Below are 15,881 nucleotides of genomic sequence, written 5' to 3'. Positions count from 1 at the left end.
TGTCACAACATTGCGGTTTACGGCAGACGAACTGCTTTACGGTAGACACTGTTGTTGTGTGTTGTCAACACGTCACTCAGGTCCGCCTGAATTTCGGGAGTTTTTTGGGAGAAAATTTGTCCCGGGAGGTTTTCGGGAGAGGCGCTGAATTTCGGGAGTCTCCCGGAAAATCCGGGAGGGTTGGCAAGTATGCATACTTGCCAACCTTGAGACCTCCGATTTCGGGGGTTGGGGGCGTGGTTACGAGGGGAGGAGTATATTGACAGCTAGAATTCACCAAGTCAAGCATTCCATACACCATACTTGCCAACCCTCCCGAATTTTCCGGGAGACTCCCGAAATTCAGCGCCTCTCCCGAAAACCTCCCGGGACAAATATTCTCCCGAAAATCTCCCGGTTTTCAGCCGGAGCTGGAGGGGGCGCGGCCTCCATGCGGACCTGGGTGAGGACAGCCTTTTTTCAGACGGGAAGACAACAGGGTGACAAGAACTAAATCATCCATACTAGAGATACATTGTATTATTATGTTTATCTTACCTAAAAATAAATATATTTACTAATTAAAAAAACCAAAAACGAAATACATTTTTAATATATTTTGCTAAAAACATCAAAATTAATTGTATTTTTATTTGTATTTTTTCTGACTCCTTATTACATCCAGCCATAGAATTATACATTAAAATAAACATATTTGAAATAATTAATTTTAAATGATCATAATTCATTTAAAATGACCATATTTAATTATTAAAATAATTGCTTGTTTATCAACAATTTTAGCATTTTATTCATTACATTTTGAAGCTCTCAGAAGCCAAGTTATGTTATATTCCTTAAGATTTATTTATGCAAGTTTGAAGTATCAATTATCTAAACACAGTTTTGTTTGCATATTTTCAGGATGTAGATATATATATATATATATATATATATATGTTGTTGTTGTACCTTTTTTAAAAATGCGTGTCAAAGATCCTTTAAGTAACAGTAGTGCACTATTGATTTTGCAGTAGGTCCTTAAAAACAAGTAATTTTGTCACATAAAGGATCTTTGACCACATTTTTAACAGTAGGTCCTTTTAAAAACCGGAAGATTTTATTACATAAATGACTAGAATCTTTGAAATGGGTTATACATCCATCCATCCATCCATTTTCTACCGCTTATTCCCTTCGCTGGAGCCTATCTCAGCTGCATTCGGGCGGAAGGCGGGGTACACCCTGGACAAGTCGCCACCTCAGACATTTTTTTAAATCATTTTCTTGTATAAAGGATCTCTGATGAGCATTTTTGAAGTATCAAATAAACGGTAACTATGGAATTTTTGAAGTAGGCTCTTGTAGCCATGTAAAGGATCTTTGACTTGCATTTTTGCAGAGGTCTTTGGGGATTTTGTTGTTTTAACAGAGGATTTTTTAGATATGCGCCTTAAAAAAGGGATGATTTTTGACTAGCATTTTGGAAATATGCTTTAAAAAGGGATGATTATGGAGTATAAAGGATCTCCAACAAGCATTTTTACAATAGATCCTTTAAAAACAAAGGAAGATTTTTTACTAAAAAATGTGAAATATGCTCTAAAACATTTAATGATTTGGTCATGTAAAGGATCTTTGACTCGCATTTTTGCAGTTGGACTTTTAAACAATTGAGGATTTTGTTGCATAATTGATTTTTTTTGGATAGGCTTTAAAATATGATTTTATCAAAGATTATGTGACCATTTTTTCAATGACATTTTTAAAATAGGCTCTTAAAAATGAATGAATGGGTCATAAAGGATCTTTGACTAGAATGTTTTAAATAGTCTCTTTAAAAGGGGATCATTTGGTTATGTAAAGGATCTCTGACAAGCATTTTTGTAGTATATCCTTTAAAAACAGGATGATATTTTATCATTTAAACTACCGGTGTCCAAACTACAGCCCGTGGGCCAAGAGCAGCCCGTCCATGTCTTCAGTTTGGCCCGCGAGAAGTCATGAGTTTAATAAGGATCTGGCCCACAGGGGTGTTTCCAAATTAATATTATATAGTTGGCATTACGACACGTATGAATCAGCCAAAAACAAGCATTGGGCATTTTTTCTTCGAGAAAGGCTAAATGACGTCCGTAAAATCTTATGGACAATGTGAGTAAATCAAGACAATGACCATGGATTTAGCTTTGAAGTGAATATAGAACAGGCCTTTATTGTCATTGCACATTAACAACAACTTTAATTGTGGGATATAGCAAAGTATTTTTTATATGACCCAATGCAAACAACCTTCCCTAGTCATGGCGGGGAGAAAATAAATGCGACTAACAAAGGTCAACTCACATGGTCTCACAACACAAACAGCTCACTGAACTTTATGGATGTTATAAAACACCAGACTTATCCATGTTTGGCGCATTTTAGCTGCTTGATTTTTTTGTTTCCTTACAAAACTTTAAGGAGGTTGTCACGGAAGTAAACAAGGTAGGAGTCGAACTTTCACATACTCTTAATATCCAATAATAATTATACATCCATTATGTACACATAGACATATATGTACGCATTAGTGATGGGTTGATGAGGCGTCATGAAGCGTTTCGACACATTGCAAAACTGTATTGATACTGTGTCGATACTGTGTCACTAAATACTGACATCTGCTGGACATTAAAAATCCCTACAGGCAACCTATGGACCGACTCAACTGACACTGATTTGATGCCCTAGTACAGGGGTCACCAACCTTTTTGAAACCAAAAACTACTTCTTGGGTACTGATTAATGCGAAGGGCTACCAGTTTGATACACACTTAAATAAATAAATATATTGTCATTTGTAAGTTACACGTAAGTGTGATTTAAACAAGAATAGCTAAATAAATAAATGTATATATATTAAAAAAAATGGGTATTTGTCTGTCATTCCGTCGTACATTTTTTTTTCCTTTTACGGAAGGTTTTTTGTAGAGAATAAATGATGAAAAAAACACTTAATTGAACGGTTTAGGAGAAAACACGAAAAAAATTCAAATACAATTTTGAAACATAGTTTATCTTCAATTTCGACTCTTTAAAATTCAAAATTCAACCGACAAAAAGAAGAGAAAAACTAGCTAATTTGAATCTTTTTGAAAAAATTAAAAAAAGAATTTATGGAACATCATTAGTCATTTTTCCTGATTAAGATCAATTTTAGAATTTTGATGACATGTTTTAAATTGGTTAAAATCCAATCTGCACTTTGTTACAATATTTAACAAATTGGACCAAGCTATATTTCTAACAAAGACAAATCAGTATTTCTTCTAGATTTTCCAGAACAAAAATGTTAAAAGAAATTCAAAATAATTTGAAATAAGATTTAAATTTGATTCTACAGATTTTCTAGATTTGCCAGAATAATTGTTTTGAATTTTAATCATAGTAAGTTTGAAGAAATATTTCACAAATATTCTTCGTCGAAAAACCAGAAGCTAAAATATTTATTATTCTTTACAATAAAAAAAAAAAAAAACTTGAACTTGAACATTGATTTAAATTGTCAGGAAAAGAAGAGGAAGAAATTTAAAAGGTAAAAAGGTATTTGTTTAAAAATCCTAAAATCATTTTTAAGGTTGTATTTTTTAGCTCTAAAATTGTATTTCTAAAAGTAATAAGAAGCAAAGTAAAAAATAAATGAATTTATTTAAACAAGTGAAGACCCATCCATCCATCCATCTTCTACCGCTTATTCCAAGTGAAGACCAAGTCTTTAAAATATTTTCTTGGATTTTCAAATTCTATTTGAGTTTTGTCTCTTTTAGAATTAAAAATGTCGAGCAAAGCGAGACCAGCTTGCTAGTAAATAAATACAATTTAAAAAATAGAGGCAGCTCACTGGTAAGTGCTGCTATTTGAGCTATTTTTAGAACAGGCCAGCGGGCAACTCATCTGGTCCTTACGGGCTACCTGGTGACCGCGGGCACCGTGTTGGTGACCCCTGCCCTAGTATATACAATAATATAAACCAAGTCATTGTATTTCATTTAGGATTATTTCATATCTTCATTTAAATAAAAATATATTTTTATCTTTTTTAGATACAGTCAATAAATAATGTGAACATGTATCATAACATGGAAATCTAAGAGAACGTGTTGTGGATGATTGTGGACTGGGAATTTTTTTTAATTTTATTTTTTTATACATTTTTATTAAAAAAAAAAAAAAAAAAGTTTTTCTGGCGTATTACATTTTAGACGATTTCTCTTAGTTATTATTTCTCCGGCTGTAGAAAAGAGCCGCTCACAGGGCACAGAGGAGGCGACACAGTTGGCGTATCGGTCACGTGACCAAAACAGCTCATGATCGGTCACGTGACTTTCTAAAAGCGGTACGCGCACCGACACAGGGTTTTGCTCTATGAGCTCGACGCATGCGCCGATGCATCGGTGTTGCCGGACGCATCACTAATATATATATATATATATATATATATATATATATATATATATATATATATATATATATATATATATCAAAAGTAGCTAACTATACATTTGTAGTGTTTTTACATTAGGACTTTTCACTTTGGTGACATACTTGTTGCTTTTTGGAGCCCAATTTTTGTAGTTGGGACCCTCAAAGTTGACTTTTGGACCCTTGTATGTAGTATACATGCATATTTTAGTCCATATAAGTTGTACTCATGGTATTAATGAAGTCCAAATACAACCCCAATTTTAAAAGTACTACTTATTTTGGTTGGTAGTGCTGAAATTTGAAGCATACCCGTACTTTTTTTGCCCATAATAAGTATATTAGCAGTGTAGTGTATATATATGTGTGTGTGTGTGTGTGTATATGTATGTGTGTATGTGTATATATATATATATGTATATAATTAATTAGCCAAACGCGGCGCCCCGGTCAAAAACTGCTTATCTAAACGATCCTGACTAACATGTTTGAAATAGGCTCTAAAAAATGAATGATTTGGTCATGTAAAGTGTAAACAATCTTTAAAATAGAATGATATTGTTGTATAAAGGATCTTTGATCAGCATTTTTAAGATAGGCTCTATAAAATGGATGATTTGGTCAAAAAGGATCCTTGACTCGCATTTATTTGAATAGGCTTTAAAAAAGTGGATGATTTTATTAAATATTTGAATAGCCTTGTTAAACTAGACCCTTAAAATGAATAATTGGGTCATAAAGGATCTTTGACTAGCATTTTTTAGATAAGATCTTAAAAATGGAGGATTTTGTTGTATAAGGGATCTCTGACAAGTGTTTTTGCAGTAGATCTTTTAAAAAATAGTTTTATTATGTAAACGAATGTTTAAATAGGCTCCAAAAAAGTTAAAAGATTTGGTCATGTAAATGATTTTTGACTACCACTATTTCAATAGGTCTTGTTGTAAAAATGCTGGTCAAAGATCCTTTATGCAACAGAAGCATTCCATTGTAAAGAGCCTACTGTAAAAATGCAGGTCAAAGATCCTTTAGATGAAAAAATCTTACCTGCATACTCTTTTTTTTTAAATTTTTTAATACTGCAAAAGCCGTTACTTAGAGGATCTTTGACTTGTCACGACACGATGAGTTTGTCACGTAAATGATCTTTGAGTAGGGTCACAGCCTTGGGTGTAGTTCTAACTTTGGCCAGCAGGACGTGCTGTTGTCAACTTTTCTTTAGTATGTAAACCCGATAAAAAAAATAGTCAACGATCCTCAAATTAAATCTTTTTTTTTTTTTCTTTTCGGACCTAGTCAAAGAACAGATAAATATTTGTTTAGCCATTTCAGCCTCTTAAAAACAATAAAACTGCTTTTTGAAACGATTAAACTGTTGTCTTTAATGGTTAAGAAACATTTCTGAATAAGTTTAAACAAGAGTTCCTACATTTCCCAGCATGCATTGCGTGTGTGCTCATTTCTTGCCTCTCATCCGCACTTTCGCCTCAGTGACTGTTATGAAAAACATATATATTTAATATTTCAACACAAGAAAAACGGGGCCTTAAAATATTAAGTATGAGGTATTCCTATAACGATATATAAACGTACTCGGTTGTTACCATTTAGTGGTCAATTGTACGGAATATGTACTACTAATAAAAGTTTCAATCAATCAATCAATCGTATTTTTTTTTTTTTAACCAGAAAAAGGCGCGGCTCTTGATGCTCTCCAGAGATAATGATTCTTCTAACTGGATGATGTCTTGTGTATTTATTTAGTCGGGGATTCCAGTCATTTTAATGAAAGAATGTTGACGATTTTGTTCTGGAAAGTCATAAGACCGACGAGGCTATGCGCATGCGCATATTCCAAAAAAAAAAGGTCAACTATTTCAGTGGGGTCGAAACTAACTTTTTAACTGGCATTTTTGGACCTTATCCGTGCGGGTTCTCGAAGGTATGTAAACGACGAATACAATTAATCATCCACTCGTGTTAGGGAAGAAAAAAAAACCAAAAAAGAAAAAAAAAAACCATGACTTATTTGTGTACTGTAAAGAAACAAGTAACCTCTTTCAGTGCCGCCTTCCTTTTTTGAGGGCAGCGCAACACGTCACGCTCCTAAGCCCCGCCCACTTTCTTGCCTCCCTGTCCTGTTGGAGCAACATCACTTCAACACACTTCAGGCACCGCTTGCTCGGTCTTCGACTTCTTGGACCCCCTCCCCGCCCCCCGGAGTCGTGATGACGGGATTTCGGCTCAACGTGTCCCCCCTGAAGGAGCCCCTGGGCTTCGTCAAGCTGGTGGAGTGGGTAAGTGTGCTCTTATTCGGCGTGTGTGTGTGGAAGTAAAGTGGGTCAGAACCGGGGAACAAGAGGTGCGGTTCTTTGCTTTTTTTCTTCCCCCTCCTCCCTTTTTTTTGCTGACTGTTCTTCTAAACTGCAGGAACTTTGCGTTTAAAAAAAAACATCGATATACGTCTCAAAAGTAGCTAACTATACATTTGTAGTGTTTTTACATTAGTACTTTTCACTTTGGTGACATACTTGTTGCTTTTTGGAGCCCAATTTTTGTAGTTGGGGATCCTCAAAGTTGACTTTTGGACCCTTGTATGTAGTATACATGCATATTTTAGTCCATATAAGTAGTACTCATGGTATTAATGAAGTCCAAATACAACCCCAATTTTAAAAGTACTACTTATTTTGGTTGGTAGTGCCGAAATTTGAAGCATACCTGTACTTTTTTTTGCCCATAATAAGTATATTAACAGTCTAGTCAAAAGTACCACCTTGTTAAACACGTGGCTCTCCAAGTACCACCGTAATGGCCCCACATTAAAATACAGTAGCGTAATAGGCCTAAGTCGGGTTTTAGCAACTCGTGGCTCTTTAGCGCCGCCCTGGTGGCTCCCTGGAGCATTTTTTTAAAAGTATTGAAAATGGAAAAAGATGAGGGAAAAACACATTTTTAATTTTAGTATGTTTTTTGTTTGAGGACAAACATAACACAAACCTTCCCAATTGTTAGAACTACCACTGTTTAATATGTTTGTGTGTACGCTTCACCGATGACGGTATTTGGTGAACATCGTTTTGTCCTACTCATTTCGGCGGTTCTTGAACTCACCATAGTGCGGACTGTGACACAACAGTTTGTGTGCATTTAAAATGTTCCACTCCTTCTGTGTCTCATTTTGTCCACCAAACGTTTTATACTGTACGTGAATGCACAAAGGTGCGCTTTGTTGATGTTACTGACTTGTGAGGAGTGCTAATCAGACATATTGAGCGCTTTGAGTATCTAACAATAGAAAAGCGCTATATAAAATCTAATCTATTATTATATTTGGTCAGTGTATGACTGCAAGTAAACTGGGTCAGAACCGGGGCACAAGAGGTGCGGTTCTTTGCTTTTTTTCTTCCCCCTCCTCCCTTTTTTTTTTGCTGACTTTTCTTCTAAACTGCAGGAACTTTGTGTTTAAAAAAAACATCGATATACGTCTCAAAAGTAGCTAACTATACATTTGTAGTGTTTTTACATTAGTACTTTTCACTTTGGTGACATACTTGTTGCTTTTTGGAGCCCAATTTTTGTAGTTGGGACCCTCAAAGTTGACTTTTGGACCCTTGTATGTAGTATACATGCATATTTTAGTCCATATAAGTAGTACTCATGGTATTAATGAAGTCCAAATACAACCACATTTTTAAAAGTACTTCACACAATGTGGATTTATTTTTATTTTGGTTGGTAGTGCCGTAATTTGAAGCATACCTGTACTTTTTTTTGCCCATAATAAGTATATTAACAGTCTAGTCAAAAGTACCACCTTGTTAAACATGTGGCTCTCCAAGTACCACCGTAATGGCCCCACATTAAAATACAGTAGCGTAATAGGCCTTAGTCGGGTATTAGCAACTCGTGGCTCTTTAGCGCCGCCCTGGTGGCTCCCTGGAGCATTTTTTTAAAAAGTATTGAAAATGGAAAAAGATGAGGGAAAAACACATTTTTCATTTTAGTATGTTTTTTGTTTGAGGACAAACATAACACAAACCTTCCCAATTGTTAGAACTACCACTGTTTAATAAGTTTGTGTGTACGCTTCACTGATGACGGTATTTGGTGAACATCGTTTTGTCCTACTCATTTCGGCGGTTCTTGAACTCACCATAGTGCGGACTGTGACACAACAGTTTGTGTGCATTTAAAATGTTCCACTCCTCCTGTGTCTCATTTTGTCCACCAACCGTTTTATACTGTACGTGAATGCACAAAGGTGCGCTTTGTTGATGTTACTGACTTGTGAGGAGTGCTAATCAGACATATTGAGCGCTTTGAGTATCTAACAATAGAAAAGCGCTATATAAAATCTAATCTATTATTATATTGGGTCAGTGTATGACTGCAAGTAAACTGGGTCAGAACCGGGGAACAAGAGGTGCGGTTCTTTGCTTTTTTTCTTCCCCCGCCTCCCTTTTTTTTGCGCTGACTTTTCTTCTAAACTGCCGGAACTTTGCGTTAAAAAAACAAACATCGATATACGTCTCAAAAGTAGCTAACTATACATTTGTAGTGTTTTTACATTAGGACTTTTCACTTTGGTGACATACTTGTTGCTTTTTGGAGCCCAATTTTTGTAGTTGGGACCCTCAAAATTGACTTTTGGACCCTTGTATGTAGTATACATGCATATTTTAGTCCATATAAGTAGTACTCATGGTATTAATGAAGTCCAAATACAACCACATTTTTAAAAGTACTTCACACAATGTGGATTTATTTTTATTTTGGTTGGTAGTGCCGAAATTTGAAGCATACCTGTACTTTTTTTGCCCATAATAAGTATATTAACAGTCTAGTCAAAAGTACCACCTTGTTAAACACGTGGCTCTCCAAGTACCACCGTAATGGCCCCACATTAAAATACAGTAGCGTAATAGGCCTAAGTCGGGTATTAGCAACTCGTGGCTCTTTAGCGCCGCCCTGGTGGCTCCCTGGAGCATTTTTTTTAAAGTATTGAAAATGGAAAAAGATGAGGGAAAAACACATTTTTCATTTTAGTATGTTTTTTGTTTGAGGACAAACATAACACAAACCTTCCCAATTGTTAGAACTACCACTGTTTAATATGTTTGCGTGTACGCTTCACCGATGACGGTATTTGGTGAACATCGTTTTGTCCTACTCATTTCGGCGGTTCTTGAACTCACCATAGTGCGGACTGTGACACAACAGTTTGTGTGCATTTAAAATGTTCCACTCCTTCTGTGTCTCATTTTGTCCACCAAAGGTTTTATACTGTACGTGAATGCACAAAGGTGCGCTTTGTTGATGTTACTGACTTGTGAGGAGTGCTAATCAGACATATTGAGCGCTTTGAGTATCTAACAATAGAAAAGCGCTATATAAAATCGAATCTATTATTATATTTGGTCAGTGTATGACTGCAAGTAAAGTGGGTCAGAACCGGGGAACAAGAGGTGCGGTTCTTTGCTTTTTTTCTTCCCCCTCCTCCCTTTTTTTTTTGCTGACTTTTCTTCTAAACTGCAGGAACTCTGCGTTTAAAAAAAAACATTGATATACGTCTCAAAAGTAGCTAACTATACATTTGTAGTGTTTTTACATTAGTACTTTTCACTTTGGTGACATACTTGTTGCTTTTTGGAGCCCAATTTTTGTAGTGGGGATCCTCAAAGTTGACTTATGGACCCTTGTATGTAGTACACATGCATATTTTAGTCCATATAAGTAGTACTCATGGTATTAATGAAGTTCAAATACAACCAAATTTTTTAAAAGTACTTCACACAATGTGGATTTATTTTTATTTTGGTTGGTAGTGCCGAAATTTGAAGCATACCTGTACTTTTTTTGCCCATAATAAGTATATTAACAGTCTAGTCAAAAGTACCACCTTGTTAAACACGTGGCTCTCCAAGTACCACCGTAATGGCCCCACATTAAAATACAGTAGCGTAATAGGCCTAAGTCGGGTATTAGCAACTCGTGTGTCTTTAGCGCCGCCCTGGTGGCTCCCTGGAGCATTTTTTAAAAAGTATTGAAAATGGAAAAAGATGAGGGAAAAACACATTTTTCATTTTAGTATGTTTTTTGTTTGAGGACAAACATAACACAAACCTTCCCAATTGTTAGAACTACCACTGTTTAATAAGTTAGTGTGTACGCTTCACTGATGACGGTATTTGGTGAACATCGTTTTGTCCTACTCATTTCGGCGGTTCTTGAACTCACCATAGTGCGGACTGTGACACAACAGTTTGTGTGCATTTAAAATGTTCCACTCCTTCTGTGTCTCATTTTGTCCACCAAACGTTTTATACTGTACGTGAATGCACAAAGGTGCGATTTGTTGATGTTACTGACTTGTGAGGAGTGCTAATCAGACATATTGAGCACTTTGAGTATCTAACAATAGAAAAGCGCTATATAAAATCTAATCTATTATTATATTTGGTCAGTGTATGACTGCAAGTAAAGTGGGTCAGAACCGGGGAACAAGAGGTGCGGTTCTTTGCTTTTTTTCTTCCCCCTCCCTTTTTTTTTTTGTGCTGACTTTTCTTCTAAACTGCAGGAACTTTGCGTTTAAAAAAACATCGATATACGTCTCAAAAGTAGCTAACTATACATTTGTAGTGTTTTTACATTAGTACTTTTCACTTTGGTGACATACTTGTTGCTTTTTGGAGCCCAATTTTTGTAGTGGGGATCCTCAAAGTTGACTTTTGGACCCTTGTATGTAGTATACATGCATATTTTAGTCCATATAAGTAGTACTCATGGTATTAATGAAGTCCAAATACAACCACATTTTTTAAAAGTACTTCACACAATGTGGATTTATTTTTATTTTGGTTGGTAGTGCCGAAATTTGAAGCATACCTGTACTTTTTTTGCCCATAATAAGTATATTAACAGTCTAGTCAAAAGTACCACCTTGTTAAACACGTGGCTCTCCAAGTACCACCGTAATGGCCCCACATTAAAATACAGTAGCGTAATAGGCCTAAGTCGGGTTTTAGCAACTCGTGGCTCTTTAGCGCCGCCCTGGTGGCTCCCTGGAGCATTTTTTAAAAAAGTATTGAAAATGGAAAAAGATGAGGGAAAAACACATTTTTAATTTTAGTATGTTTTTTGTTTGAGGACAAAAATGACACAAACCTTCCCAATTGTTAGAACTACCACTGTTTAATATGTTTGTGTGTACGCTTCACTGATGACGGTATTTGGTGAACATCGTTTTGTCCTACTCATTTCGGCGGTTCTTGAACTCACCATAGTGCGGACTGTGACACAACAGTTTGTGTACATGTAAAATCTTCCACTCCTTCTGTGTCTCATTTTGTCCACCAAACGTTTTATACTGTACGTGAATGCACAAAGGTGCGCTTTGTTGATGTTACTGACTTGTGAGGAGTGCTAATCAGACATATTGAGCGCTTTGAGTATCTAACAATAGAAAAGCGCTATATAAAATCTAATCTATTATTATATTTGGTCAGTGTATGACTGCAAGTAAAGTGGGTCAGAACCGGGGAACAAGAGGTGCGGTTCTTTGCTTTTTTTCTTCCCCCGCCTCCCTTTTTTTTTGCTGACTTTTCTTCTAAACTGCAGGAACTCTGCGTTTAAAAAAAAACATTGATATACGTCTCAAAAGTAGCTAACTATACATTTGTAGTGTTTTTACATTAGTACTTTTCACTTTGGTGACATACTTGTTGCTTTTTGGAGCCCAATTTTTGTAGTGGGGATCCTCAAAGTTGACTTTTGGACCCTTGTATGTAGTACACATGCATATTTTAGTCCATATAAGTAGTACTCATGGTATTAATGAAGTCCAAATACAACCGAATTTTTAAAAAGTACTTCACACAATGTGGATTTATTTTTATTTTGGTTGGTAGTGCCGAAATTTGAAGCATACCTGTACTTTTTTTGCCCATAATAATTATATTAACAGTGTAGTCAAAAGTACCACCTTGTTAAACACGTGGCTCTCCAAGTACCACCGTAATGGCCCCACATTAAAATACAGTAGCGTAATAGGCCTAAGTCGGGGGTCGGTAACTCGCAGCTCTTTAGCGCCGCCCTGGAGCATTTTTAAAAAAGGATTGAAAATGGAAAAAGATGGGGGTGGAAAAACAAATTTTTCATTTTAGTATGTTTTTTTGTTTGAGGACAAACATGACAACAAACCTTCCCAATTGTTAGAACTACCACTGTTTAACTGGTAGGCTGTGAGATCAAACCCCGGCCGAGTCATACCAAAGACTATAAAAATGGGACCCATAACCTCCCTGCTTGGCACTCAGCATCAAGGGTTGGAATTGGGGGTTAAATCACCAAAAATGATTCCCGGGCGCGGCCACCGCTGCTGCTCACTGCTCCTCTCTCACCTCCCAGGGGCTGATCAAGTGTGATGGGTCAAATGCAGAGAATAATTTCGCCACACCTCGTGTGCGTGTGACAATCATTGGTACTTTAACTTTAATATGTTCAAGTGTACGCTTCACTGATGACGGTATTTGGTGAACATCGTTTTGTCCTGCTCATTTCGGTGGTTCGTGAACTCACCATAGTGTGGACTGTGACTCAACAGTTTGTTTACATGTAAAATCTTCCACTCCTGTGTCTAATTTTGTCCACCAAACGTTTTATACTGTGCGTGAATGCACAAAGGTGCGCTTTGTTGATGTTATTGACTTGTTGGTGTGCTAATCAGACATATTTGGTCAGCTAATCGATGCTAACATGCTATTTAGGCTTGCTGTATGTACATATTGCATCACTATGCCTCATTTGTAGCTATATTTGAGCTCGTTTAATATCCTTTACTTTTATCCTCTTTGTATATAATGTAGTTTTGCATGTTTCATGACACATTATCTGTATGTAGTATTGGCTGCATTTCAGATAGTTGTTTGCGTGCCATGTTGTTCCAGACCACAGCAAATGTTACCTAGCTTGCCAAATGTGTAGAATAAACATTTCTGTCAACAAAGATTTGCTTCGGCCTGCGTCATTTTGATAGTAGGCTATTATAGATAATATAGACACTTATGTCATGCGTTGCCTTCATTATAAGACTTATACACGGCTTCCCATTTTTTGGGGCTCCAAACAGATTAGTTTTTTGTATTTTTTGGTCCAGTATGGCTCTTTTCAACGTTTTGGGTTGCCAACTCCTGGCCTAAGTGTTCATTTAAAACAAGGCAGAAGTTTTATTTGACTAGTATTTTTTCAATATTTTTGAACAGTAACACAGTGTTTGAAAATTAAATGAAGTGATTCTTTGGTGTACCACTAGATGGAGCCCACTTACCAGTGCGGTTGGAGAATCACTGGTGTAAATATTAACAAAACATCAAGGGTACATTACATTAGTGAAGTGTTTTAATACGGTTACCTCACATCTGCATCGTTTTGTCCCCCCAAAAATACACTAATGTAATATTTAGTTAGTGAACTTTTAACGATGGACTTCTTTTTATGTTTTGAAAGTGTCAAGGGTTCCGTGGTCCTGCCCTTCGAGCGACAGAGTTAGAGATTAAAACTCACTCAGTAATAATTCACCACTGGAATTTAAATTATTTACTGAACTTGTGTGAGCCTATGGCTTTGCACTTTGTTTTATATATATATATATATATATATATATATATATATTGCATTCTATTTTAGTTTGCGTTTACAACCCCCTGGTGCTCAATTGTTTGTAAATGTTGCAATTTATAAATAAAGGTTTATAAAATCCCACCCCCCCAAAAAAAAAAAAAAAAATTAAAAAAAAAAAATACATAGTAATAATAATAATTCACCACTGGAATTTAAATTATTTACAGAACTTGTGTGAGCCTATGGCTTTGCACTTTGTTATATATATATATATATATATATATATATATATATATATATATATATATATATATATATATATATATATATATTGCATTCTATTTTAGTTACTTTATTGAGTTTACCACCCCTGGCGCTGTTTTGTACTGTTTTTGATTATTATTATTTCTCAATTGTTTGTAAATGTTGCAATTTATAAACAAAGGTTTATAAAATTTAAATAAATAATAATAATAATAATTCAACCACTGGAATTTAAATTATTTACAGAACGTGTGTGAGACTATGGCTTTGCACTTTGTTTATATATATATATATATATATATATATATATATATATATATATATATATATATATATATATATCAATCAATCAATCAATCAATCTTTATTTATATAGCCCTAAATCACAAGTGTCTCAAAGGGCTGCACAAGCCACAACGACATCCTCGGTACAAAGCCCACATACAGGCAAGGAAAAACTCACCCCAGTGGGACGTCGATGTGAATGACTATGAGAAACCTTGGAGAGGACCGCATATGTGGGTAACCCCCCCCCTCTAGGGGAGACCGAAAGCAATGGATGTCGAGTGGGTCTGACATAATATTGTGAGAGTCCAGTCCATAGTGGATCCAACATAATAGTAAGAGTCCAGTCCATAGTGGGGCCAGCAGGACACCATCCCGAGCGGAGACGGGTCAGCAGCGTAGAGATGTTCCCAGCCGATGCACAGGCGAGCGGTCCACCCCGGGTCCCGACTCTGGACAGCCAGCACTTCATCCATGGCCACCGGACCTGTGCCCCCCCCCCCTCAAGGAAAAGGGGAGCAGAGGAGAAAAGAAAAGAAACGGCAGATCAACTGGTCCAACAGGGGGGCTATTTAAAGGCTAGAGTATACAAATGAGTTTTAAGATGGGACTTAAATGCTTCTACTGAGGTAGCATCTCTAATTGTTACCGGGAGGGCATTCCATAGTACTGGAGCCCGAATAGAAAACGCTCTATAGCCCGCAGACTTTTTTTGGGCTCTGGGAATCACTAATAAGCCGGAGTTCTTTGAACGCAGATTTCTTGCCGGGACATATGGTACAATACAATCGACAAGATAGGACGGAGCTAGACCGTGTAGTATTTTATACGTAAGTAGTAAAACCTTAAAGTCACTTCTTAAGTGCACAGGAAGCCAGTGCAGTAACGCAATATATATATATATTGCGTTCTATTTTAGTTACTTTATTGAGTTTAAAACCCCCTGGCGTTGTTTTTACTGTTTTTCTACTTATTTTGATTATTATTATTTCTCAATTGTTTGTAAATGTTGCAATTTATAAATAAAGGTTTATAAAATAAAAATAATAATAATAATTCACCACTGGAATTTAAATTATTTACAGAACTTGTGTGAGACTATGGCTTTGCACTTATATATATATATATATATATATATAAATATATATATATATATATATATATATATATATATATATATATTGCATTCTATTTTAGTTACTTTATTGAGTTTACAACCCCTGGTGCTGTTTTGTACTGTTTTTGATTATTATTATTTCTCAATTGTT

General features: G+C 35.9%; 1 protein-coding gene across 3 annotated transcripts in view; it reads left to right on the top strand.

Annotated features, from left to right (window-relative positions):
• Positions 1-6,492: 6,492 nt before the first annotated feature.
• Positions 6,493-15,881, top strand: part of sypl1 (synaptophysin-like 1) — a 40,089-nt gene continuing 30,700 nt past the window's right edge. For all 3 annotated transcript variants that reach the window (XM_061983615.2, XM_061983613.2, XM_061983612.2), the window contains exon 1: positions 6,493-6,740. In XM_061983615.2, coding sequence (XP_061839599.1) covers positions 6,672-6,740 — 69 coding nt within the window. In that variant the 5' untranslated portion in view covers positions 6,493-6,671. The remainder of the gene's footprint in view (positions 6,741-15,881) is intronic.

This window comes from Nerophis lumbriciformis, linkage group LG25, assembly GCF_033978685.3.
Source record: "Nerophis lumbriciformis linkage group LG25, RoL_Nlum_v2.1, whole genome shotgun sequence".
Taxonomy (NCBI): Eukaryota; Metazoa; Chordata; class Actinopteri; order Syngnathiformes; family Syngnathidae; genus Nerophis; species Nerophis lumbriciformis.
The sequence above is the reverse complement of the archived record's forward strand: the minus strand, read 5'-3'. Positions and strand labels throughout refer to the sequence as shown.